This window comes from Macrobrachium rosenbergii, chromosome 8 (assembly GCF_040412425.1).
Source record: "Macrobrachium rosenbergii isolate ZJJX-2024 chromosome 8, ASM4041242v1, whole genome shotgun sequence".
Lineage (NCBI taxonomy): Eukaryota > Metazoa > Arthropoda > Malacostraca > Decapoda > Palaemonidae > Macrobrachium > Macrobrachium rosenbergii.
This window is the reverse complement of record NC_089748.1, coordinates 69,517,258-69,544,461: the sequence shown is the minus strand read 5'-3', so window position 1 is coordinate 69,544,461 and position 27,204 is coordinate 69,517,258. Positions and strand designations below refer to the sequence as shown.

Sequence of the window (27,204 nt, the reverse complement as noted above, 5' to 3'; positions counted from 1 at the left end):
TCCCCTGATCCCCCCTCCCCCACATAACTAGTAAATACCTTATTAACAAATTTCAACAATCAGCTTAATTATATCCAAATAAAAAACTCGTTTGTATTCTTGTAGGAACAAAGGGAGGGTCTGCTAATCCAATCTCAACAACCTCCTTGAAGCCTTCACTCTGGCATATACAGTATCATTTTTTTTTTTTACTTTCTCATCAGCTTCAGGGGTAATATAGTTGTTTCTGACTGAATGCTTTTCTTACTTAAAGAATTCTCCCCCAATGCCAACTAGCAGGAGCAAGTGCTACCAGAGGCTCCTGGTGGAGGTATGCCAAGACATCAGATCACACTGCAAAGGAAAAGAGAAGGATGGCTTCCACAGTTGGGATTCAATCCTCTCTTGCATAGTGGTGCTGTTGCTGTACCTCCAATGTTAAGATGGACACAGCGATGGAAGATTTCTCTGAGCTGCTCTTCTTTCAACATAAAGGACCTCTGGTTTTCTGACATTATGGACCCATTCTCACTTCTGGAGACCAAGAGAAGGGAAATTCCGAACAAACTAAATCTGCATGACAAAGCTAACAAATTCAGAAACTTAAGAATTCCACACAAAAGCAGGCAATAAAGGACTCAGTGATAGCAACCAAGAAGACCCATTCAAGAGGGCAGTAGTTAGCCATTCATCTTTGCAGTGGTGAACATAATGAAAATGGGTCATCAGGCAAGGGAAAAAAGAGAAAGATGGTGCACCCCACTATTTCTCTACCAGTGAGAACATAATGAAAATGGGTCATCAGGCAAGGGAAAAAAGAGAAAGATGGTGCACCCCACTATTTCTCTACCAGTGAGAGCTTACCTCCAAAAAATTTTGGGGATCAAGAAAGAAGAAAAACTTGGACTATTAGATGGTCAACATTCCCATTATAGATCTATAAAATATCTTCAAATATCAACCCCAGTACAAGCTACAAGATGCATTTTCCTTATGAATGCCAATTAGTCACGGCCGACAACTGAAAACAAGACAAATTAGAAGACCACGATTGCTTGTCCATGATAAGGGGGGAAGAGTAGTTAGAAAAACTATATATGGTAAATGGCAGGAATACCCATTGAGAGGCCCTTTGTGGAAAGACCTCGGCCAGATGGTAACTCAAACAGAAAAAGCAAACAAGACAGTAAAGAAAACTCAGACATAAATTTTAAAGAAAGGGCATTTGTTATGCTCTGCATATGTTCAGGTCAAGCAAGAGCCCAAAAAAAAAAAGGCTCAGCCACCCTGTTGACTTGCATACTGAAAAGAAAATATAAATCAATATAGAACTCTTACCTCAATTTTTTCAAATCCTTCAGTGGCTTCGAGCATTAAATCTGTTCCTCGATGTTCATCATCCTTTTCATCATAACGGGAAGATGATGCTCTTCTAGGTAAAAACACCCATCTCTGTCGTCCTTCTGCCCATTCGCAGGCTTCATGAATCATATACCCTATGGGACAAGACATTATTAACACACTGGACCTTTTTGAAAGGGCTATTTATTAATGCAATCAAATTATCTACCTGGGCCTGAAGAGCTATTATGAGAATAAAATGTAATTCTGAACTTTATGCATTAAATGATCCACATTACAGAAATGTAACACACTAAATGATCCACATTAAAGAAATTCAATCCTGATAAATTTCAACTGACATTTTGTACACCACACTACATTGGGGATGATGATGATAAAAAAAAAAAAAAAAAAAAAAAAAGCCTAACCTCTCAAAAGGAAAGACCTTCATTACGTACTTGTCCTCTACTTCAGATCAGGAATGAATTTATTAAACATTATGAAGGATTACTCAGTATGCTGTACATGGTACACTGTCAACAGTACTAAAAGTTGCTTGCACGGACCCTTCAGCTGCTAACTACATCGCTTCCAACTCTTCTCGCTGTAACATCTGTTCCTTTTGGTCTCGACAGACTTGCTACCCAGCTGCTTTATTTTTTACCTTGCACTGAATTTGTTCTTTTTTATGAATACTGTGAATCCTTTACTCACACAAGCCCTCTGACAACCTTGAAATGTTTGACTTGGTAATCTTGTGAAAGTAGTTCATAATGTTATGATGCCAGTTTTAATAGCCACAAATCAATCAATCAATAAATAAAGCCTTCCCCATTCACTTCCAGCTCTTTTGATATTCCTATGATCCATAGTACAGTACATGACTGTACAATGTCAAAACTTAAAAAAGACTCCCAAAATTTTCTGGTCACAAGTAACATTGCATTACCTTGCAGTTCTGAGTCAGTAAATTCCTTACTGTGCCATTTCTGGTTCTTAGAGTAGTTTCCATATCTTTTAACTATTTCTAGCCTGACAGTGAACCGTATAAGATCTATAACAAACACTGATTTTTTTCTCCCAAATCTATTAAAAAATACTGAAAGTAAAATACCACTAAGTTAGCCTCATCTCAAATGCTGTACACATAAGAAACAATTATCATTGCGACTTATGATTAAAGCATTTATTCGTTTCGTACTCTATGAATCACTGTGACAATAATATGGTTCAGGTTTTTGGGAATACAATAATGGCAAAATGAGTAAACTTTTTACAATAACCAAACAATTCTACAATTTAAGTCTATCTCTCAGCATTTCATATATGATCCTATTGTATGATCCTTGTCAGACAGCAATTGTTAAATCCTGACAGATCTAGACTCAGAAGCTTTCAACAGCAAAAAGAAGTATACCTAGGTTTTTGTCCAGCAAAACTAATTAAAACTTCTTTGATTCAGTTCTTCTTACTGCACAATTAGAAATACATCCTTAAACAATCATGCACAATTTTTACCGACAAAGCTATAAAAATTTGTAAGGCAATAACCATGGTACAATATCAAAAAGTCCTGCAAACATACCCATAAAGAATAAATGTTAAAAATTTAAGCATAAAATCTAGTAAATAAATCCTTGAACAATGATGGACATTTTTAAAAATAAGATACAAATGGTAACCAAAATTAAAAATGCTGTAACCATAGCAAAATTAGAAAAAAAGGTCCTACGGACATAACTAAAAAAGAATAAACAAAACATTTGAATCTAGATTCTCAAAACATGGTGCACAGTTCAGTAAATGGGAGGACAGGTAATAAGTAATGGCATAAGCTACAAAATTTGTTAAAACATAGCTGACCTAATTATACTTTCAAAAAATTCTTGAAGCTGCCATAATCATTTTATTTTCCAGCTCTACCCCCACTAAAGATAGTCTTTCTGCACTCACTCCTAAAGTGATAATTCTTACACAAGGAACAGACAAAACTTTTGTAGTTGGTTACTAATGCTCTTGCATTAGTAACTGTTTTACAAACATTCCTACCAAAACAGAGTAAATTAAGGAGCAGAGAGCAACATGCTTCAATCACAAACACCCCAAGATTGAAAAATTTTCTTCTTTTTTAGTATTTGATTCACAAGGAATAGGTCAAACAGTCTATGTTTAAGCTTATCTCTAGTCCCCTACTTAAGCTGATGATCTCGTTACCATATTTTGATGGCATTTTTTAAGCCTACAAATGTACTTCTTCGAAACTGACCAGTTTACAGAAAAGAAATTTATTACTGTATGGATCCATAGTTATAAAGTTAGGTCTAAAAACAAGTCTCCCAATTTTTATTCCCTAACCCCAAACTGTAGGCTAAAAATCACAAGTTCTAAAACGTTGTATGATGCAGACTAACAATGCTCTAGAAATAAGAATGCATTCAATACATTTAAATCAAATGTAGAAAGGTTACCTGGAAAGAAAATCCCCACAGCTTCACGAAGTTTTTCATAATTTCTAGTCCAATCGTGGTGTTCAATGTACCCTCTGGGATTTATAGTTTTTACCCATTGTGGATTGTGGTTTACTAATTCTCCTGTACTTGTAGTCCACTCCTTTCCCAATCCTCCAACAATAAGGGTCTCATCCTTCACTGTAGCCCACTCACTTTTAAAACCTTCAAAATACAAATATTATTAACTTATATAGCAATAATGGTAACAAAAGCTTTCCATATCAAATGACAAAAATATATTTTCTAGTCTTTATTAAAAATGCAAATGAAGCATAAAACATGTGAATTAATTACTCCAGTGTCATACCACAGCACAAATTGCTTAAAGTATGTGAATATGTTCAAACCAAGCGAGCACAAGCAGAAAAAGTGACCTTTCTGACTACAAACTACAACAGGGATTAGTAGGGTTCAGAAAGTAAGCATTCCAGTTATAAAAGAACAACTCTGATATTTAGTGATATATGGTGAGGGGTCCAAAATGAGAGAATGCCAGCATGATTTAGGTGGAAGAACCTACAATGTTTGTTCCTATAAAATACCATTAAATATAGCTTATATAATAAACAAACAACAACATAAAACAGTTTATAAGCCTGAATAGACAGAAAAGTGAAAATGTTGAAGACTGATAAAATATCTTTTAAGGGTTGTGTCCAATATTTTTTCAGTTACTCTTGGCATTCACAGAATTTTTTACTAACATACAAAACATGTTTTTACTCCCATGAAATTAATCTAAAATTGTACAAACTTGTAGAGTTCAAGATTGTGAGGCCTCTAGTGTGCATGCCCAAAACTGCAAATGATGCATTGTTTCAAGTCCTCAAAGAACTGCAAATGATGCTTTTCTTAGAGTACTCAAAGAAAAGTCAATAGTGAAGGGAAGTGAAGAGGACACTCGTCCTATGATTAATGAGTTTGCTTTGAAAAAAGTTTTCATACAAAACACCACTTTTCACTTCAACCCAATTAATCAAAAACGGCTGAACAGCAATTTAGGAGGGACAGCATAGGAAGAAACATCCACTCAAAATATCAAAAAGGCTAGGAGTGAGGAACTGAAGATGCTTTTAGCGATTCTCACTGAAGATGCTTTTAGTGAGGAATTGAGGATGATGATAAGCCAAGTCAATCCTCAGCAACTTCCATGAAAATGCCATGGAGTGGAAAGTGAAGTTCAAGCTTGATACTCAGGGTTGTCATCTGTAAAGAGTGAGGTGGTTGAAATAAAAGCCTGTATTTCAGGAGGCAGATCAAAGGTAATGGCACAGAGCACTAAGCAGCAACTTGGGGTGTGAAGTCAGGCACCCTGGAAAGCCATACATCCAAAGGTGCCAAAGAGATGACAGTTATGAGAAGGTGGATTACAAATTAAGCATACAACCCCTCCTCATCAATAATTCAATGATATGCCCTGACATTCAACCCAAAAGAAAAATATCCAAATGCTTATGCAAAACATCTCTAAAATAAAATTTTGTGAAGATAGAATGGCATCTCCATGTACCTGGTTGAAGGGGGCAGTAGGCAAATTATTTTCAGAGGGTCAATTAAGACACAAGAGCACATACTCCATGCAACTTCAAGTCTACTAACTGTGTATGGCAAATACACAGACGGGATATTACAACTTGCCATAGCCTTGGCTTCATACCATATTTTCAAGGGTGTATATTTGAAGCAATTCTTTATTCTGTTTGGATGTATTTCATACAAAAATTTCTGCCAAATAATCTTTATTGATTATGAAGCACAGGAAAGGGAATCAAAATATAGAACAGAACTTTGTTGATTTTGCCAGATGAACTTATCTTTCGTTTCTATAAATGTTTACGTGGGCTTTTACCCGGCAAATGTTATTTTGCTTCCTTGGCATTGGTGCAAAAATAGCAAATGCATACTTACAACACTAGTGGATATTTTGCACTAGACAATTATTTTGGAATGTAAAGCTCTTCCAGAATAGTAAAGATTGTGAATAGTTTGTTACAGTTAAAATATGCCCTAATACTGTACAATTAAAATGCCATGAAGTTTTCCTGTAAAACTTGAAGGAAAGTAAATACAGTTTCCTCTTAAACCAAAAAATTTGACATAACTCCACACCATGTGACAGCACCAGATTTAGAATCATTGGTAAATATGAATATTGCACAGTATTAATTGTTCTGATATACAGTATGTTCTAAATACATGCACAGTATTTTATTTCATCCTAAGATTCATCCCTCTTTAACCCACGATTCTGTGTACAGTATAGAATTTTTACAACAGCTGTCTTTCAAGCAGGTGTGGCAGAGAATGTATCAAGTCAAATAAGATTGCTTGATATAATCATCTTTTCTAAAATCTTTTTAATGCTCAACCTATGAGTAGATGAAAACTTTATGAATTCTATATAAACTTAAAATTTCTATTTGCAGCTGCAGTGGTCTGAGAACTGTGGAATTTTTGTAAACCAGGACTGATGTAGTGATAACTGGCAATAAAATTCAAGAGGTTATCTCCCTAACAACAACAAGCAGACAAGGAGTTGGAAAGTATCAAAAAGTTCAGTTAAAAGGTTAATGGCAGCATGTTGGACAAAATTAAGCCTTTTAAGCCAATTATGCGTGGCTGCAAATATATTTCATAACTACTTGAGAGCATGGAAATAATTAGAGCTTTTTTTTGAGATATAGTACTGTATTCAAGTCTGTCAGTTCACATTTTGTGTCATAAGCAACTTTCAGGATCCATTGCATTTCTAGGAATTTAGTTTTGTCAAGTTTTGTATGTGAAACCCAAGAAATTTTTTCCAGTCTAAAACTGTAACTACAAAATGTCCTTCCTCAAAACACGAAATATAAAAAAAAAATTCATGACACCAGACTTGCGTACAACCATATGCCATTTACTTTCAGTTGTTGTTACACATACTGACAATTACAATAGTGCTCACCAACTTACATCAATAAAAATTCCTCTTACAACAGAATTTTCATTAACTTACTAGGCTTCACTGTGAAATGTCAGTTCAGCCTTTTGGTGGGAAGAAGTGTTAATACTAGGGGAATGAGGGCCATTTTTCATTTTTATAGACTATGCTCCAAAAAAAACTGGGACAAGCCTTGAACGATGGCAAATCCAATGGATTAAATGGAGTGCATGGATTAAACTTGTTACTAGGGAAACTCTCATAGTTGGGACAAGCCTTGTATGATGGCAAATCCAATTAATTAAATGGAGTGAAAAGCTAGCAATGCTCTCAGCTGAGGACAATATGAGACATGCCTGCATTAAGCAACCCTGAATCCACTAAAATTTTTAAAACCTATGGTCCAGCAAGCAGAAGGCTCTTACCTACCCTTTTCTGTCTGCAAGACATCAGAGAGCATGTGACTGGGAGCATTTAGACCATGAATAGGAGCTTTAAATGACTGATGGGGTTGAAATGAACAACATAGTGTATAAAGTATAAAATATTGTACCTTTTCTTCACAGAATATTTGCTTCATCTAGTTTGTCTGCACTTTAACCCTTTAACGCCGAAGCCCTATTTACAAAAATGTCTCCCGTATGCCAGCGGCATTCGGTGAGTTAGCGCCGAAGCGGAAAAAAAGTTTTTTTCAAAAAATCACAGCACGCTTAGTTTTTAAGATTAAGAGTTCATTTTTGGCTCATTTTTTTTGTCATTGCCTGAAGTTTAGTATGCAACCATCAGAAATGAAAAAAAATATCATTATCATACATAAATATTGGAATATATGACAGCAAAAAAAAAACTCGTATATAATTGTATACAAATCGCGCTGTAAGCAAAACGGTTAAAGGTAATGACTTAATGTTTTTTTAGTTGTATTGTACACTAAATTGCAATGATTTTGGTATATAACAAATTTTAAAACGATCAAAGCAACACAGAGAAAATATTATCACAAAATGATGCATGAATTTGTAACGTAGCGGATGTAAAAATTTTTTTTTCAAAATTCACCATAAATCGAAATATTGTGCTAGAGACTTCCCGTTTGTTGAAAAATGAAGCTAATTGATTGAATATTACTAGACTGTAAGTGTTTTAGCTTACAATTGCAGTTTCGACCATTTCGGTTGAGTTAAAGTTGACCGAAAGTCGAATTTTTTCTATTATCGTGATTTATATGAAAATATTTCAAAACTGATAAAAGCTACAACCATGAGTTATTTTTGTTGTATTGTAAATGAAATTGCGCACATTTTCATATATAAAACTTTATGTATCGACTAATATAAACGGTGCAAATATTACGACAACGAGACAAAAAAATTTCTGAGATGTTCGGCCGAGTAACGGCGCAGAGCGTAAGGAAAATGTTTTTAAAAAATTCACCATAAATCGAAATACTGTGCTAGAGACTTCCAATTTATTGCAAAATGAAGGTAAATGATTGAATATTACTAGAATGTAAGAGTTTTAGCTTACAATTGCGTTTTTTACCATTTCGGTTGAGTTAAAGTTGACTGAAGGTTGAAATTTTGGCAGATATTGTGATTTATGTGAAAATATTTCAAAACTGATAAAAGCTACAACCATGAGCTAATTTCTGTTGTATTCTACATGAAATTGCACACATTTTCATATATAAAAGTTTATGTAACGACTAATGTAAAACGATGCAAACATTACGACAACATGACAAAAGAATTTCGAGGCGTTCGCCGAGTTACAAGCAGACGTAAGGAAAAAATTTTTTCAGAAATTCACCATAAATCGAAATATTGTGCTAGAGACTTCCAGTTTGTTGCAAAATGAAGGTACATGATTGAATATTACTAGAATGTAAGAGTTTTAGCTTATAATTGCGTTTTTACCATTTCGGTTGAGTTAAAGTTGACCAAAGCTTGAAATTTTGGCAGTTATCGTGATTTATATGAAAATATTTCAAAACTGATAAAAAGCTACAACCATGAGTTATTTTCTGTTGTATTCTACATGAAATTGCGCACATTTTCATATATAAAAATTTATGTAACGACTAATATAAAACAGTGCAAACATTACGACAACGTGTGAAAGAATTTCTGGCGCAGGCGTAAGGGAAAAAGTTTTTTCAAAATTCACCATAAATCGAAATATTGTGCTAGAGACTTCCAATTGGTTGCAAAATGAAGGTAAATGATTGAATATTACTAGAATGTAAGAGTTTTAGCTTACAATTGCATTTTTTTACCATTTCGGTCGAGTCAAAGTTGACCGAAGGTTGAAATTTTGGCAGTTATCGTGATTTATATGAAAATATTTCAAAACTGATAAAAGCTACAAGCATGAGTTATTTTCTGTTGTATTGTACATGAAATTGCGCACATTTTCATATATAAAACTTTATGTAACGGCTAATATAGAACAGTGCAAAAATTACGACAAAATGACGAAAAGAATTTCTGAAATTTACCGGCCGAGTTACGCTGCGGGCGTAAGAAAAAGTTTTTTCAAAAATTCACCATAAATCGAAATATTGTGCTAGAGACTTCCAATTTGTTGCAAAATGAAGGTACATGATTGAATATTACTAGAATGTAAGAGTTTTAGCTTACAATTGCGTTTTTCGACCATTTCGGTCGAGTCAAAGTTGACCGAAGGTTGAAATTTTTTGTAGTCGACGTTTGCTACGTCCAACAGGCGTTTAAGGGTTAATGGAGCACAGAACCACAGGAAAATTGGAAAATCTAGAGATGTAAAATTTACCTACATGGCAATTTCAAGAACAAACATTCAATTAAGTTGGAGTTTTCTGTACAGTAAAAAATTAAAAGTTAACTCACCTTTCATTTCTCGACCATTACCATCTGTAAGCACCACCCAGGGAATAGCTTTGTTGCTTGAAAGATCAATTTCATAAATGATTCCAGTTCTGTCATCTACTGCATACAATCTGCCATTGAATACTATAAGTTCTGATAATTCCATACCCCTCCCACCATAAGCCATGTTGGATTTTAGGGATATGAGATCCTTATCCCATTCAATTTGTACGTCTTGGTTATCTACATTCACAGTCAAATGACCCTGAAATTAAATAAAAGTATTCTATCAACTATGATTTGTGTACCATCTCTAAAAGTAAAAAAAAAGAGTTGACATGGAAAGCTCACTAACTGGTAGATGGTGCTGTTTAAATTATAATTTGCTCTGATTGCTCAATCACATGTATACATCACAAATTATTCCTACAAATCACATGTATACATCACAAATTATTCCTACAACAGGATATTTCATGTAAATACTTCACTAGTCTGACATATCTAAAAAAATGTCGGGACTAGAGGGCTTGTCATTTTCAGTCACTAAGAATGACAAGATGCAAAGTTATTAAAATAGTGTTCTCTTCACATCATAGCAACAATGTTACATTTCCTGACATAGTGTTCTCTTCACATCATAGCAACAATGTTACATTTCCTGACAATGTCAAAAGTTGCATTTGAGAGCTGGCTCCCCTAATCAAGAAATGCATTAGCATTTATGCAGTATCCAGATTTTACATATTTATTCATCCAACTAAAATACTTTTGGCATTACAGTAGTTCTGTTTTACTTATGCATTACTTTTTATATTATATTTGTAAAACTGGCATCGTACCTTTTATTCACATTTATCAAATTTTGGTCTTGGCTACAAATGAAATTTTGCATATTTTTCATAATCTAAGGGAGCAGAAATGGTAATCATTAAATTATAAAAAAAAAAAATGCCCACAGGCTGTATCACTAACATGAACCATCTTCCTAACTTAGAAGTACAGGCAGTCCCTGGTTATTGGCAGGGGTTCTGTTCTGATGGCGTGACGATAACGAATGGTGCCTCTGTTAGGTATGTATTGGCGCCAATACCCAATCATTAGCGCTGATAAGCAGAAATCAGCGATTTTCAGTGCCGAAAATTGCCAAGTTTCGTTGCTGCCGTAAAAACTGAGCCTGCCAATAACTGGGGACTGCTTATGATTAATGGATGGATGTATGATAGCACCGAAGGCCAAACCATAATGAAGAATGATCTTATATTGCATAAGCCCAAATAAACAGGGAGCGCTAAAATCAGTAATGGCATCCGCCTGTAAAACGTCTGCTAAAACCAATTATGAAATTATCAGTTCAAGATAGAAATACTGTAGCTGGATGAGGCTTATTAAAAACAGTTTAAGGCGAGAAGAGGAAGAAGAATATAATTTTCATTTAAAAATTTTGTCATTCATGTATACAAACCTTTTATTTTATTAGTCACTACAGTAATTAGGTGGACATCAAAATTAAAGCTCTTTAGCTTGTTTCAAACTAGAAATCTAATAACGTTCATAACATTTGAAGCTTTCGCTCCTGTCACACTGTTGTAATGTTCATAAATATTAAAGCTCTCTAGCATCAGGCACATTAAACATCTGATATGTTCATAAGAAGTATCATTATAATGTAAAGCTTTCCAGTGTCTGGCCTCCAGAAGGATATTCACCGAAGTGGTAGAATATGTGATGCACTCAGACACTTAGTGGCTTCATAATACTGTACTATACTCATTAATACACAAGACTGTACCATGACATCTAGGGAATGGTAAGTGCCAGGTGATCAATGAGTAAAAAGGTGCTGAAAGAAGAAAATGAGGATGGATGTTAGAGCTAGTTGAATACCTGCCTTCCAACTAATCCTGCCACAATCTCTGGCAGTGTACCTTACCATTTCAAAAACAGATCTAAAAATGGGGTATAGCATCATGTGAGCCTTGCTCAAGAGGGAAGTCACAAAGGTTCACCAAGAAAAAAAAAAAAAGGTAGGGGAATTGAATCTCATTTTTTAAAACAAATACAGGCAGTCCTCAGTTATCAGCGGGGTTCTGTTCTGGGGGTGTGATGTTAACTGAAAATCGCCACTAACTGAAAATTGGAGATTTCTGGCGCTTTTCGGGCTTATCGGCACCGAAAAGTGTGGATTTTTGGCTATCGGCGCCTCTGTTACGTATGTATTGGCGCCGGTAAGCAGAAATCGGTGATTTTCGGCGCCGAAAATTGTGAATTTTCGTTGCTAGACAAGCGCCATAAAACTGGATTGCCATTAACTGGGGACTGCCTGTAGCATCTGAATCTGAACTGATTCCTCACCAAACAAGAATGAACAGGATGAGTTGCGTGTATCAGGTATTTTCAGTGAAATCTAGTCTTGCCCATGTGGCATTTGAATGGCAACAGTTCCTACCCCGGTGGTATTCAAGTTCAGATATTGATCGTTTCTAGCAGGGTTCTCTGCTCTGATCTGCATTCTTACCAAAGAATCACATTATTCATTCTTATTTTTGCAGGACTTCATTCAGTCCAAGTGGGCCTCACTTGTCAGTAAAATTTTCTGAATTACTAGTTTTACTGTGCCTTGTCAGTATAATTTCTAGGGTATCAATTTTTTTTAATATGCCTTTTAATTTTTAGCTTAAACTTTCTGTTCTGGGGCAACTTAATGAGTACCCTATGTGCCATGTGTTAAAAGTTTTTCTTCCACCATCTTACATTTGGGAGTAATAGGTTCCATTGTGATGTACACTCGGCAAGGAAAGTGAGGATACAGTTTTTTTAAATTTTTGGACATACAGTATATTGCTCAATAATGCGACATCTGGCAACTTTAGAGAGGGGAGGAGCTTCAATCTTACTGTGTTTGTTTTTTGCTTGACCACCTATAACTTTCAATCATATTCTACGGTTCTGAAATCATTGATACTTAAATGTAATAGTAAGCTTTACAGTATTCGTTCAAGTTGTAATTTGCAGCGACAGTTCTGAGCAAAATAAACATATTTCGACATAACCTACCAAGTAACCTTACACAAATGTATTTATGACACCAAAATGAACGGAATGCTTACATAATCGGAAACACGATCTTCCATAATGAAATCAAGAGTTAAATTTGAGCAATGTCCAACGAAAAACGTGGGGAACAATAAAGGAACGAATGCAATGTTATGATGAGAGAGAGAGAGAGAGAGAGAGAGGGGGTTGCTCTTGTGTAAGCCTAGGCCTATATGTAGAGCTACTCATTTCATTATTTTTTTCTTTTAGAGATTGAGCGATACTATATTTGTATAGTATGTTTTAGCAATGGAGAGAGAGAGAGAGTTGCTGTTGTTTAAGCCTAGGCCTATATGTAGAGCTACTCATTTCATTATTTTTTTCTTTTAGAGACTGAGCAACACTATATTTTGTATATAGTATGTTTTAGCAATGGAGAGAGAGAGAGAGAGAGAGAGAGAGAGAGAGAGAGAGAGAGAGAGAGAGAGAGAGAGAGTGTGTTGCTGTTGTGTAAGCCTAGGCCTATATGTAGAGCTACTCATTTCATTATTATTTTTCTTTTAGAGATTGAGCAATACTATATTTGTATAGTATGTTTTAGCAATGGAGAGAGAGAGAGAGAGGAGAGAGAGAGAGAGAGAGAGTTGCTGTTGTGTAAGTCTAGGCCTATTTGTAGAGCTACTCATTTCATTATTTTTTCTTTTAGAGACTGAGCGATACTATATTTGTATAGTATGTTTTAGCAATGGAGAGAGAGTGTTTTCCCGCCAAAGCTCTTGCGGTGCTGCCCACATCATAGAGAACGCTCTTGCGGATTTAAATAGATTTGGTCAACCTACCCTAGCTGTCACAACATTTACTGCCATTAATTCCAGCTGACCTTTAACACCGTGAAATACAAATATGAATGTGTAAAAATTAAAGAAATTATCATTACCTTGTATGATGATACAATAATAAGCCTGTTCATAATGGAAAACAAGTAAATATTGCCGTTCTGATAAACAGTACTACACCGAGATATCCACACACTATCTTTTAGATCTCTATGAACAATGTCATCTGAGAAATTCTGAATACTTCGGACATGCATGGTGTTTTTAAGTATCTGAACGTTTTTGTTTTGCAGATTTAACATATATGATATAATTTGCATTGTATTTTCATATTCTAGAGTAAATTTACCAAGATTATGTGTTTTCTGTAAAAAAAAAAAATTAAAATTTGATGAACGAAATCTAATGAAAACTGCATCCTCACTTTCCTTGCCGAGTGTACATCAAAACAAAATATATTGAGGCGTTTCATATTTACATGTTCATTTAATTTTCACTTTCTAGTTGCATGGTTAAACTAATAGCTATTCCACCACTAGTTTTTTCTGCCCTGAGTAAATGATACAATTCATAGGTAGTAAATATTACCATATATTTCCACGTACAAGACACCTTTAAATCATAAAATTCACCCCTAAAAATTGGGGGTAGTCTTATACTACCATTCTAAAAACCAAATCTTGAATTCCAAGTGATGTTTATCGGTAGGCTAGCCTTGGCCTCGGTGCGATAACCACCAGCATACATGAAAAGATTCACATTATGAAATAGTGATAATAAAGGTAATAAAACTATTTTTACCCTATACTGTATATTATTGGCATATCTCCATAATAAATAGCCTATTCAAGGAATAATTCCATATCAACGAAATCAACTTTTATCTATACGAGGCCAGCCGACAAAATGTAAATATCGAGTTATGGTTGCACTCACAGCTATCTTTATCTTTCGGTAACGTAGTGTAATTACGGTAGTAATAAAATTTAGGATGACGTAATATTCATTTGTCACTAAAAATTCAGGCTGTTTGTAACTGTTTAGAACAATTCAGTCATACGAACGATAATTGTTTTGCTTACATTTCATCGCCAATCATAAGCAACCCCTAACAACAATATGATAAAGTGTGATCACTTTATCGTATTGTTGTTAGGGGTTGCTTATGATTGGCGATGAAATGTAAGCAAAACAATGGTTTCCCTTTTAGGTGATGTGTGTAGGAAAAACAGGATACATAATTGATTCTGTCATTGAATTTCCTGTATGTACTCGTTAACGCACAATCTCGCGCATTGTGCGACCCCCAAATTTTCACGCATAAAAAGTTATTTTCTTATGTATCTCATGTATCATACGAGTTCCTTTTTTGAGAGACCAGATTACTAAGGACTAACTTCTTTTACTCCATCTCTTTATCCCATCTTCTAGTTAAATAAGTTAAAAAAGTAAAAGCGAATGGTAAAAGTATCGTTACTTACGTTATACTCATTGAGTAAACGAGTACAGCCATAAACAACTGAACAAAAAAAAACTGTTTTGCTATGAACATGGTCTAGGCCGTGGCTATGAACAACCAAATCGGATAACAACAGCTGTTTTGCTTGTATTTCAACCATTGTACATTAGTACAGTGAACAATTACTGTACAGTAGTTATGTTACAAATGACTAAGTAGAATAGGACTGATATATATTCTATATTATACCCTTATTTGCTACATAATAACGATCGCAAGGAAATATACTGCTAAATTTAACCTGCAAGTTGTAGCTGAAGCTGAGAAAACAAACAATGTTCAAGCGCTAATGACTATAAATTACCGTGCATCGGCAACATGGATGAAACTCCTAAACTTAGATATGCCATCAAACTCAACTGTAAACAATATTGGAGAGAAAAGTACTGTAATCAAAACTACTGGGCGTGAAAGAACACATTTTACTGTTGTTTTAACGTGTATGGCAAATGGGACGAAACCTTCCCCCATGGTTATCTTTAAAGGGAAATTGAATTGATTTATAAGCTCCTAGAGGAGGCTTCATTATAAGGATTTATCTACCAAGACAGTATTTCTGGTAGCATCAGCATCTGAAAACCAATTGTGTAACAAACTTGTTTCAGTCAAGTTACTCACACCAAGAACTAACACTATATTAGTTTTTCCTCCTAGAACTGACACTATATTAGTTTTCCCTATGTTCAAAGACTTGTGGCCAAAATGTAGTCTGCACCTTCACATCTTCAACCTGCTCCCAATTTGGTTATTAGTATCAGAAAGTTATTAATATCCAATAACTTTGTTTCTTACCAGCTTAAGCAAGCCATTCTGTAGACTTATCTAGATGCTAAAAAATCTGGAACTGAATTTTAATGTCAGGTCATAAGATCAGAGTGGTATTTAATTACTGACCTTTCAAGTCAATTTGGAAATAGACTATCACAAACTGTGCCTCCTGAAAGTCTAATACACATTACCATTATTCCCATAATAGTTTAACCAGACCACTGAGCTGATTATCAGCTCTCATTGGGCTGGCATTGGAAAGGAATGGAATATTAGCACTGGAACTAATGAGGTCATTCAGTGATTTGATGAATGAAATTGAAATTTAAAATATATACATACACACATACACAAAGCTTCTTTTACACTGGTATGAATACATTCAATAAATACATTTATATGTTTAAATACACAACATAAAAAACCTTAATGACAAAAATCAGGATAAATTCAATAAAATTTAAACATTTTTATCTTTTAGAAAGTTCATAAAAAACATCCATATTTTTATGATTTAGTTTATATTTGGTCAACTGGACTACAATTCTTGAAAAATATTAAAACTGTTCTAATTAAAAATGTTAGTTCTAAAACTTGACAGCCGTTGCTGATTATATTTTGGGCAATGACAAAAACAAATGTTTGTTATCATTACTTTCCTCTAAGACCATTCTGAAGCAGGGCCATGTGGATTATTCATTAGGTGTCCATGTGTCAGACAAATATGAACTATTCAAAGATGTGTCAGAATTACTTGTGTACACCTCTCTTTTTGATATGATGAGCTCCATTTTTTTCATTCCATAAATTCTGCCAATTTTAATTTTTGTTTTTATATGTTATATAGTCACTAATAGAGATGTCTTCATTTGTTCTTATCATATGGACTCCTTCTTTAGCTGCTATATCAGCCTCTTTGTTTCCTTTAATTCCTACATGGGCCGGGAAATAACATATTTCTATATTCTTTCCATTATTATATAATTTGTGGAGTGAAGACTTAATCTGACGAACAAGGTTATCTTTCAGGTTGTAACTCTGAATGGCTTCTATAGCACTTATTGAGTCACTAAAAATCACAAATTTATCGAATGTTACTTCCTTTATAATTTCGATGGCTGATGTAATTGCACACAACTCTGCTGTGAAGACTGAGGCACATTCAGGCAGAGAGAACCGATATGTTTTGTTTTGAGATATTGCTGCATATCCTACTCCATATTCTGATTTAGGCTCATCTGTGTATATTGCATAATGTGGACCTTTTCATCTTATATGATGTCCTGTATGTTGTGTTGGGGTAAATTTTTATATATATTTTAAGTCCGTGCAAGTTTTTTATTCATGGTCCAATGGTGGTAATTTTACTGGTGGGGTACTTGTATGTATATTTATACATATTCAGTGACTCAAACAATCTATCAGCTCTAACTGGGAAAGGTGGTGAATGATTGTTTATAAATATATCTCTTGGATCTAACAGAGTTTTTGTAGGTTAACCACATGTCTTGATTCTTAATGAACTTTTCATTTTTATTAATTCCCTATGAGGAAAGTGTTAGTTTGCCACATTCAAAGTGCACAGAGGAGACTGGTGAGGATCTAAATGTTCCTGTGCATAGGCTTAAGCCTTCACAGTGAATTGGATCTAATGTTTTCAGTGTTGCATCCTATGCTGAACCATATATTTCACTTACATAATCAATGATTGACAACACTGCTGCTCTATACAGTATACTGTAGTAAGAGTACAGTATGTCTATCAGCTCCCCAAATAGTACGAGGTAAAATTTTTAATTGGATTTAATGCTTTTTGACATTTTGATTTTACGTATGCTATATGGGTTTCCAGTTCAAGTGTGCGATCAAATATTAATTCTAAAAATTTTGCTGCCTGGCCAATATATGTATCATGGTTTCTGAATTTTAAATTTATTTCTTCAGCTTTTTCCAATTTTTGTTTTTTTTTATAAAACATGACTGCTTGAGTTTTTCTACGGACAATTCAAAGCCTACAGATGAGTCCCAGTTGTCTACTTTTATCATGTTTTTATTAATAATTTATCCCGCATGCTTTATGCATGATGCTGTGTAATATATGGCAAACTGACAAATTTTAAACCAATTTCTACTTTTCATAACTAACAAACCTGCGGTCTTAACATAAGGGAAAATTCTCTAACATCTGCTGTAGTCCGGTTAAAAAGAGTACAAGGATTTTGGTGGCAACGGGAGCTAGCCAAGATAGCAGAAAGGAGGAAGGCACACGTGACTTGCCTTAATCCATCCCAGTTACAACGCATCAGTTTCCTTTAGCCCACGCAACTAAATGAGGGGTGGCTTGAGGTGGGCCATATATGTTAAGAGTGCAGATTTGTTAGTAATGAAAAATACAAATTGATTTAATTTTTGTCATTTGTTCATATACAGAACAAACCTTTGTAGTGCAGCAGATAATTGCATATTTCATAAGAATCGTTCAGATAGTGAAACAAGCATGAAATTTTGCACAAGTGCTCTTTAAAAGTTCCCTCTATCAGAAAGAGGCGCTGGCCGCGCAAAAAATTTAATATGGCGGCCAAATTCCAAGATGGCGGCCAGTATCGACAGATTTTGGCTAATTTTCACTAGAATGGCATGTATTTGCTTCTAGCAATATGGTAAAGCTCTTCCATACTATTTCTTGTGAATATTATGTTTCTGTAGCTTCCAGTACAGTTTACCTTTAAATATGGGGGCTATATGGCTGTTAAGAAAGGTAGAAACAATAATTATAATGAGAAATAATGCCCGTTCAACAATTATCGTTTTAAGCATGGATCTTGGTTTCTGTGGTTTTAGATCCTAATGAGGCCATCTCTTTTCGAATAACTCATCAATTTTGAAGGAAAATTAATAAATGTAAAAGAGTGTATGTCTGCACACAACCAGGGCACACTGGTGACATCACTGCTGTGTAACTCAGCATGGGCAGATATTTGCCACCTCTACCAACAACGTCTGGAACAATTAGGTGTAGAGTCACCAAGTGTAAATTCCACGAGACTCAAAGACAAACTTCTGGCAGAAATTCCAGAACTTGAGGCTCATAAATCTGGCAGAGATGTATTACTTGCATTTCAAAAGGATGTGGGAAAAGCACTTGCTCAATCATCTGATCTTTCAGAGGCAGTTATCATTGCTAAAGCAGCAAATATTCTCAGAAAGTCTATACTTGATCATCAGTCACGGTTTGATGGCACATTTTCTGAGGCTTGTGTACGAAATTCTGTGCCTCTCTCCTGCTCCAGTTTGTAGGGATGGTTGAGCATGGGGCTGACATCAAGTCACAGTTACGATTTGGAGCATCAAAGTCAGACCAGGCCATTGCACAGCTCATGCAGTTCAACTGCTACTCCCGATACAAAGAGGAGCAACAACTCATAGACACTCCAAAGACAGAGAAACACCATTCCCAGTCTACATGGGACTCTCAGTCTATGCCAAAACCAGGAAGAGAAACCTGGTTGAAATGCTACATCAGTATGGCCTCAGTATCTCTTATGACAGAGTACTGGAGGTCTCTGCACAGTTAGGAGATGCCACAGTTAGCAAATATGTGGAGGAGGGTGTGGTCTGTCCCCAGTACTGCGAAAGGGTTGTTCACCACTGCAGTGATGGACAACATCACCACAACCATCTGCAACTACTGCCACTACCTCCTTCCATGGAACTAGCATCTCCATATTTCAGCACCCCACCAAGGAGAACACTGGACAGGAAAGACAGCAACTAAAGTTTGCACCTGAGAAAGTGAGGTCGGGTGCCTGAATTGCCGGACACATTCACAAACATCTCACCAGCTTCCTTTTCAAACAAAGAACCCTGTGCCACAAAACACTGCAATACCAAAGCCACCCACAGATATCTTGGGGCCACAGCTTGCACTGGAGTATCAGTGGCTAGACAAGGTCATAGTCACCCAGGAAATAGATGATGCAGTGAATCTGACGTGGTCAGCTCATCACGCTTCAATGAAGAGAAGCCCAGAATTTTGAAGTAACCATAACTTCATTGCTTCCTCTCCGCGTGATCAGGCTCATTCCGTTGCTACGATCAAACACGTGATGCAGAAAGTGCAGGATGTCACTGATTTTCTGAACCCTGGCCAGATACCCATAATCACAGCTGATCAGCCAATCTATGCCGTAGCAAAGCAGGTGCAGTGGCAGTGGCCTGATCAGTATGGCGAAGACAAGTATCTGGTAATGTTTGGTGGTCTGCACATTGAGATGGCAGCAATGACATCTCTTGGTACTCTTCTTCATGGCAGTGGTTGGACAGGAGCTCTGGTGGAGGCAGGAGTTGCTTCATCTGGAACTGCAGAATCCTTCCTGTCAGCTGCAAGTGTAACCAGGACACGGCAGATGCACCAGGTTACAACCTCTAGTTTGTACAAACTCCTGAGGACAGCATACACTGACTACTGTGCTGAGAAAGCAAACAACAATGAGCAGGCATTAGAGTTTGAGGAGTGGTGTGACCTTCAAGACAGCAGAGTCCACAGTTCCACTTCTGGCACATGGTGTTGTCTATGGAACTTGTGATATTCCTACTGATCAGGTCCTTCCGTGAGGCCAATTTTGTCCTCTACTGCCAGGCATTGCATGAGCTGATACCCTACTTCTTTTCCAACAATAATACAAACTATGCTCGTTGGCTGCCTATTCACCTCAGGGACATGCTTACCTAGAGAGTTCACACCCAGAGTTGCACAAAAGGAGTTCAAGGCTGGCAACTTTGTTGTGCACAAGACCAGTCGCCAGTTCTCAGCAATGGCTCTTGACCAAGCTCATGAGCAGACCAATGCCTTTATAAAGGCTGATGGCGTGAGCCATTGGGCTGACTGGAAGATCCGTCAGCACTCAGAAGATGGATGGTGGCTGGCCCAGAGATCATCCCGCTTGGTGTCTGCATACCGAAACAGAGGTTCAAAGTAAGGAGTCTAATGAGCAGACAACACACCATGAACAAACACCTCATGCGCAGAAGACATTCTTGGAGAGAGTCAGCAAGCTGTCATTGGCTTTGCAACACTTGGGAAGTCCTTTTCAGGAAGAGAGCCAGGATCTGTATTCCATTGACAACAAAGACATTGCCCACCCCAGCTCAGCAGAACTTCTACAGACACACCTTGACAGAGGCCGCACTAAATTTCAGAAGTTTTCAGACTCTTTGGCAAACAATGCAGTCTCCTTCTATGAGCCGATAAAGAAGAACAGAACTGACTTCTTCAGGCAAGAAGCTGCTCCTGTAGAACAGTCAAAGCAGAAACTTCTGAAGGAGGATTGCCAGCTTTTCTCAAAGCTATTTATATCCTGTCAGAGCCGTGAATGTGATCTGCAGGAATTCTTCCAGCACGAGAATCAAACATTCCCAGCTTCCCTTAGTGAGGGTGGTAGGCTGTACACATGTCAGAAGTCTCAGCTGACCTCGGTCCTGGAGAGTCATGTTACACTAGAAGACAAAGAACCAAAGACTGATGTCCTCATTGTAGATGGATCAGCTTTGGTCCATGCCTTGCCACCAAAGAAAGGAAAGACCTTTTGAGGCTATGCACTTTATGACTTCTTGCCTGTGATACAATCCTATAGCAGCAAGTACACATCATCACATCTTGTATTTGATGTATACAATACATCCAGCCTCAAAGCTGAGACCAGGCTCCAACGTGGTCAAGGAGGAAGGCGCAAGGTGACAGACAAGAACACAATTCCATCCAACTGGCGCAATTTCCTAAGACACGATGCCAACAAGACAGAGTTGTTCCAGTTCCTGGCAGACAAAGTTGCCCAGATGTCTGCCACAAATGTTGTCATTGCCACGAAAGGGTCTGCTGTCCTCAGCACTCATGAGGCTAGTCTTCAGGGACTGGAAAAGTGCTCTCATGAGGAAGCTGACACCGCATCTTTCTCCATGCCAAATATGCCACAGAACATGGAGCCAAGACCATCACGGTTAAAACAAATGACACAGATGTTCTTGTCGTTGCAGTCAGTGCTTTCTCCACTCTCCACAATCTAGGGCTAGAGAAGCTATGGTGGCATTTGGCCAAGGCCAGAGCCTGGGCGCTGGATTGCTGTGCATGACCTGTGCAACTCTCTGGGCCAGGAGAAGGTGAATGGCATGCTCTTCTTCCATGCGTTCACAGGCTGTGATACAGTGTCAGCCTTCCGGAGCAAGGGCAAGAAGACCGCCTGGCAGACATGGAACATCTTTCCAGAGGCCTCCACTGTGTTCTCCAAACTGAGTCACTACCCTCTCAGAGTGGAAGAGAGTGACCTGAAGGTCCTGGAGAGGTTTGTCATACTTATGTATGAAAGATCCAGCACTGCTGGCACTGTGGATGAGGCTAGACTTGATATGTTTGCCAGAAAACAAAGGGCATATGAGGCCATTCCACCAACCAGGGGAGCTCTCCTCCAACACACCAAGCGTGCTGCGCACCAGGCTGGTTGTGTGTGGGGGCAGGCCACCCAGTGTCAGCCACAGCCAGAGAACCCTGCTGAGTGGGGATGGCAAAAGTCTGGTGAAGCATGGCAAGTCCTCTGGACAACCAACTCGCCCTTAGCCAAGAGTTGCCAACAGCTTACCAAATGTGGATGCAAAGCAGGCTGTCGGGAAAGGTGCAAGTGCTACAAGCTGGGTCTTCCCTGCACAGCTCTGTGCACTTGCAAATGTGAAGTCTAGATAAATATTGCCCTCTCTTCAGTAGATAATCTAGCTTGAGCATCCAACGTGTCATGCTATGCCTACCTTCTTATCCTCTAATTTTTCAAAGGTGTAGGTTGAGAGACCTATACATAGATTGGTTGCGTTTAGTCCGTATTTCTCTTCTTTTCTTTTTATGGTTACAGTCTTAGACACAATGTTGTATGTGACCATACCATTACTATTTCAGTTGAAAATAGCATATTAGTTAAACTGTCTGATCACATGAATATACCATTAAATAAAAACAGTTGGTCTCTATGTCTGCTAGCGCTGTGGATAGAAAAAAACTTTTATGGCAACCATTTTGTACGCCTCATCTTGGTTACAATTCATTTAGTAAGGGTTTTCAATAAAATGTGTATGGAACATTTTTATAACCTAAAAGTCGAGGTTTAAAAAAAAAAACTGGCATATTCCATCCAATAGATGCTCCCAAACCAGTGAATCTCAACATAGATGGCGGCCATTTTGAAAAATAGCCGCCATCTTGGATTTTCAGGTGGCCAGCGCCCTTTTCTAAGAGAGCGTAGTCTTAGGAATGTTTGTGCCAAATTTCATGCTTGTTTCACTATCTGAACGATTTTTACAGCAATCTGCTGCACTATTGGTCTTAACGTACGGGAGACTTACTCTTGGCACCTCGGCTCACTTCCTGGCCAAAGCAGGACATAGGAAGGAGTCATATGCCTCTGATCTCTTAAGTAAAAGGTTACTCTGCAGCCAGACATCTGGGTTAAGAGACCAATGTGAACTCCTGTTACACTGTGTCTTGTAGGAATATAAAGAACCTGTAACTGTCAGAGACAACAAAACTTACGTTACCCACCAACCCTGTTTGTTGCCATTTCCTTTCCCCGCCTTTAGTGGAGCGGGTAACTACAAAAAAATAGGGGAAAAGTGCAAATGGTGATATAAGCATGAAACTTGGCTCAACTATTCTTCTTGTCCCTTGGACTCATTATCAACCTCCGGCCACACAAAATTTTGCCATTTTCCAAGATGGCTGACAGGTTTTCAAAATGGCGTCCTGTGGATATTTGAATATTGGTATTTAATTGATTAATCACATTCAAATCCTTAAGTCACTCCCAGTTTATATTAAAATATTAAAAACAAGCCTTTATATATGTAGATACATCATTTCTCTGCATAGAAATATCCAATATGGCTGTCACTATAGCAAAAATGTCCGCCAAAATGCCAAAAATTGGTACCGAAGCTCATATATGAGGCTAAAGGTTGGCTAATACATGGACTTGGGGTAACTTCAGCCTGATCAGTTCATTTTTTGTAGATTAGAAATCAATTAATCCCCAGTTAATTCATTTTCATCCTCATTTAGAAAAAAAAATGGGTAATAAGCTTAATGTAAAAGTGTAATAGTGTAGTGTCAGTGTACTACAAGGGCACACTGATTGACACTATAGCTGTGAAACTCAGCATGGGGTTCAGTGCTAGCTAATGGCAGAGATTTGTTATTAGTTTCCCAAATGCTGTTCAGCTAGCCCCACTTCAAAGTTAAACAGCTGCACCTGAATTGACAGGGTGTGCCAGCGTGGGAGAGCCGAGCCAAGGAAGATGGGGCTTTAGTCTTCTTAATGGTGTACAGATCACACAGGAATTAAACAGCATTGGATGAATGATCGGGCTAGAGGTAGGATTATGACATATCTGAACTTAGTTGTATCCCATATCTAAAAGTGCATACATGTTAAATAGGCGGTAAAAGGATAAACCCTCGGCCTATAGAACAAAAGCAATGGCAAGACAATTTTGGAAGTCAACATCTTTCCTGAAGGGAGATAGTACAACTGGAAGCTGTGTTGCTTGTGCCAAGAGGACACATGTGAAAAACTAGTTGATGCATCTGGTGCTGGCTATGTTACCCTTGCTACAAACACTCCTGAATTCTGTAAGTTAAATGCAATGCATATACCATATCATCCCAAAAGGCTTGATGAAGGTGATGGAATTCTGCAGACCTCTGAAAATAACTAAGCAACATATCATGAATCATGTATGCTGAAGTTCAAAACAACAAAACTAGAAAGGAAAAGGAAGTCATTATGTAAGACAAAAGATGATGATGATGCCCCATCAGCAAAATTCACATGTAGTAGCCAAAAGGCAGATGAAGAAGATGCAGAAGAATCTAAGACTGAGAAAGAAGGAATATGCTTTATTTGTGACCAACCAGCACCAATCAAAGATTTACAATTGGCCATGACATTGCCTTTACATGAAAAGCTGCAACGATGTGCCACCAACCTACTAGATGAGAAACTTCTGGCCAAGCTTAGTGCTGGAGATATTGTTCCTCAGGACCATATGTATCACCCATCTTGTCTGACAGGTGTGTACAACAGGGAAAGGGCCTGGCTAAATTCCCAGAAAATTGGAGATGATTATGTGCAGTACAGACAAGAGGCATGTGCCCATGCTTTTGCTGAGCTTGAGATGTACATAAGAGACAAGCAGTTGACTACAGATGGGTGCTGCTATTTGACAATGGTCAAACTTTATGATTTGTTCAAACAAAGACTGGAACAGCTAAATGTTGATGCTTCCTTTGTGCACTGAAGATGGTTGAAAGAACAGATACTTGCCCGCATCCCAGAACTGGAGGACTTTGAAAAGGGAACAGAAATTTGGTTTGCCTACAAAAGGAAAATGGGAGACGCCCTAGACATGGCATGTGACTACAATGATGCACTAATCGTGGCCAAAGCAGTTAAGATATTGAGGAAACAGATGCTTGAACATGAGATAGAATTTGATGGAACCTTAACAGCAGACACTAGAAGAGCATCTTTGCCACAAAATTTTATGGAATTTGTGTTACAAAACGGTGATATAAAATCCCAACTTAAATATGGAACATCATCTCCTGATCTAGTTTTAGCACAACTTTTGCACTTCAACTGTCGAAAGAATCCAGCATCTTCAACATTCTCCAGACATTCCAAGTCAAGAGAACCTCCGTTTCCAATATATATTGGTCTCCTGGTCTTTGCAAAAACCAGGAAGCGTTAATTAATTGATACATTCCATTACCATGGAATCAGCAACAGCTATGATAGGGTTCTGGAATTGACTAAAGGCTTAGGAGAAGCAGTTGTAACAAGGGCTGTGGAGGAAGAAGTAGTTTGTCCCACTACACTAAGAAAAGGGCTCTTTACAACTTGTGCTGTTGACAATCTGGATCATAATCCAAGTGCAACAACTGCACAAACATCCTTCCATGGGACAGGCATATCTTTGTTTCAGCATCCAAGCACTGATGAAAAGGGTGAGGACAGAAACTTGGCCCAAATAATCCAAAGTGGAACAAAGTAAAAAAAAAGTACCTTCTCTTCCTGAATATTACACAAATGTACCTCCTGCTCACTTTAAACATGATAATTCCCTCCCTTCATCCAGTGGAAGTGCAGGACACCAACAGGTTGTGGTTTCAAAGCATCTTTCTCTTGAGTATGAATGGCTTGAGAAAGTCTGTTGGACAGGAGTGAAAATGCTGTGTTCATATCTTGGGCAGCACACCACGCTTCTCAGAAGCGACAGGCCCCATTTGCAATGAGCTTGTCATCAATGTTGCCTCTTTTTCATGAGGCAGCTCATTCAGTTGCAATGATAAAACATGCCATGGATATTGCAAGAGCAACCACACAGTTTCTCAATCCTGGCCAAACCCCAGTTCTAGCAGTTGATCAGCCACTATTTGCAATTGCTAAGCAAATCCAATGGGATTGGCCATTGCAGTATGGTGATATGGTTATGTTTGGAGGGCTGCATATAGAAATGGCAGCATTCAAAATTCTGGGTGATCTCTTGAAAGACAGTGGTTGGACTGGTGCTCTTGCAGAAGCAATGTCTAGCTCACCAGGTGAAAGCTTGCAGTTTATATCAGCTGCACAAAGCTGCCTATATGGCATATATCCATGAAGAAATTGAGCTAAGCTGTGAAAGCTGAATCAGAAAACGAGAATCAGTGTCCCCAATTCTACTTTTGGAATCTTGTGCTTCAGCTAGAACTTCTAGTGTTTGTTTTCATCAGGTCATACCAAGAGTCTAATTTCCAACTGTAAAAAGATAAGCTGCAGGAACTCATTCCTTTCCTCTTTGCCCTGGACCATGTACATTATGCCAGGTGGCTTTCAATTCATTTGAGGGACATGAAGGCTCTCCAAAATGACACATTTGATGAATTCACAAAGGGAAATTTCACTGTCCACAAAACCACTTGGCCTTTTTCCTCAATGGCTACAGACCAAGCACACGAGCAGAATAATGCTCATGTGAAAGGAGATGGGGGAGCCGTTGGCCTATTTGAAGATGAAGATGCTCTCAGAAGGTGGACAGTGGCTGGTCCTGAAGTAAGCTGCCTGATCGTTGAGTTTGAGACTAGAAGTGACGCTGATGCAAAATCTGAGGGTAAGCATCATGATGAAACTGAAACTGCAGAGAAAAGATTTCTTGAAATGGTTGAAAAACTGGCAAAAGTAATCAAAGAAATGGGCAACCCTTTTGAGGAAGATTCAATGGATCTGATTGTGCTAGATAGTCATGAAGTTAAGGACAGCAAAGTTAGTGAATCCTTGAGATCTACGAAGGGCCTTGGACAGACACAATTCACAAACTTTATTGAGAGGCTCAAGACACCCAGCAAATTCGATGAACCAGTACACAAGAACAA

The 27,204-nt window shown here is 37.6% G+C and overlaps 1 protein-coding gene and 1 long non-coding RNA gene across 9 annotated transcripts in view; one reads left to right on the top strand and one right to left on the bottom strand.

The window, feature by feature from the left end:
- LOC136840960 (uncharacterized) overlaps positions 1-7,678 on the top strand; it is a 53,974-nt gene extending 46,296 nt beyond the window's left edge. Inside the window, exon 6 of one of the 3 annotated variants that reach the window (XR_010853799.1) lies at positions 6,260-7,678. This is a non-coding gene — a long non-coding RNA (uncharacterized lncRNA). Of the gene's footprint in view, positions 1-276; positions 1,322-6,259 lie in introns of those variants that run through there. The other 2 variants (XR_010853800.1, XR_010853802.1) reach the window with 2 other exon arrangements.
- LOC136840959 (soluble calcium-activated nucleotidase 1) overlaps positions 1-27,204 on the bottom strand; it is a 103,972-nt gene that overhangs the window by 9,103 nt on the left and 67,665 nt on the right. For all 6 annotated transcript variants that reach the window (XM_067107948.1, XM_067107946.1, XM_067107945.1 and 3 more), the window contains 3 exons: positions 9,621-9,864; positions 3,792-3,995; positions 1,318-1,475 (listed from right to left, as the gene is read on the bottom strand). In XM_067107948.1, the coding sequence (XP_066964049.1) occupies positions 1,318-1,475; positions 3,792-3,995; positions 9,621-9,864 (606 nt within the window). The remainder of the gene's footprint in view (positions 1-1,317; positions 1,476-3,791; positions 3,996-9,620; positions 9,865-27,204) is intronic.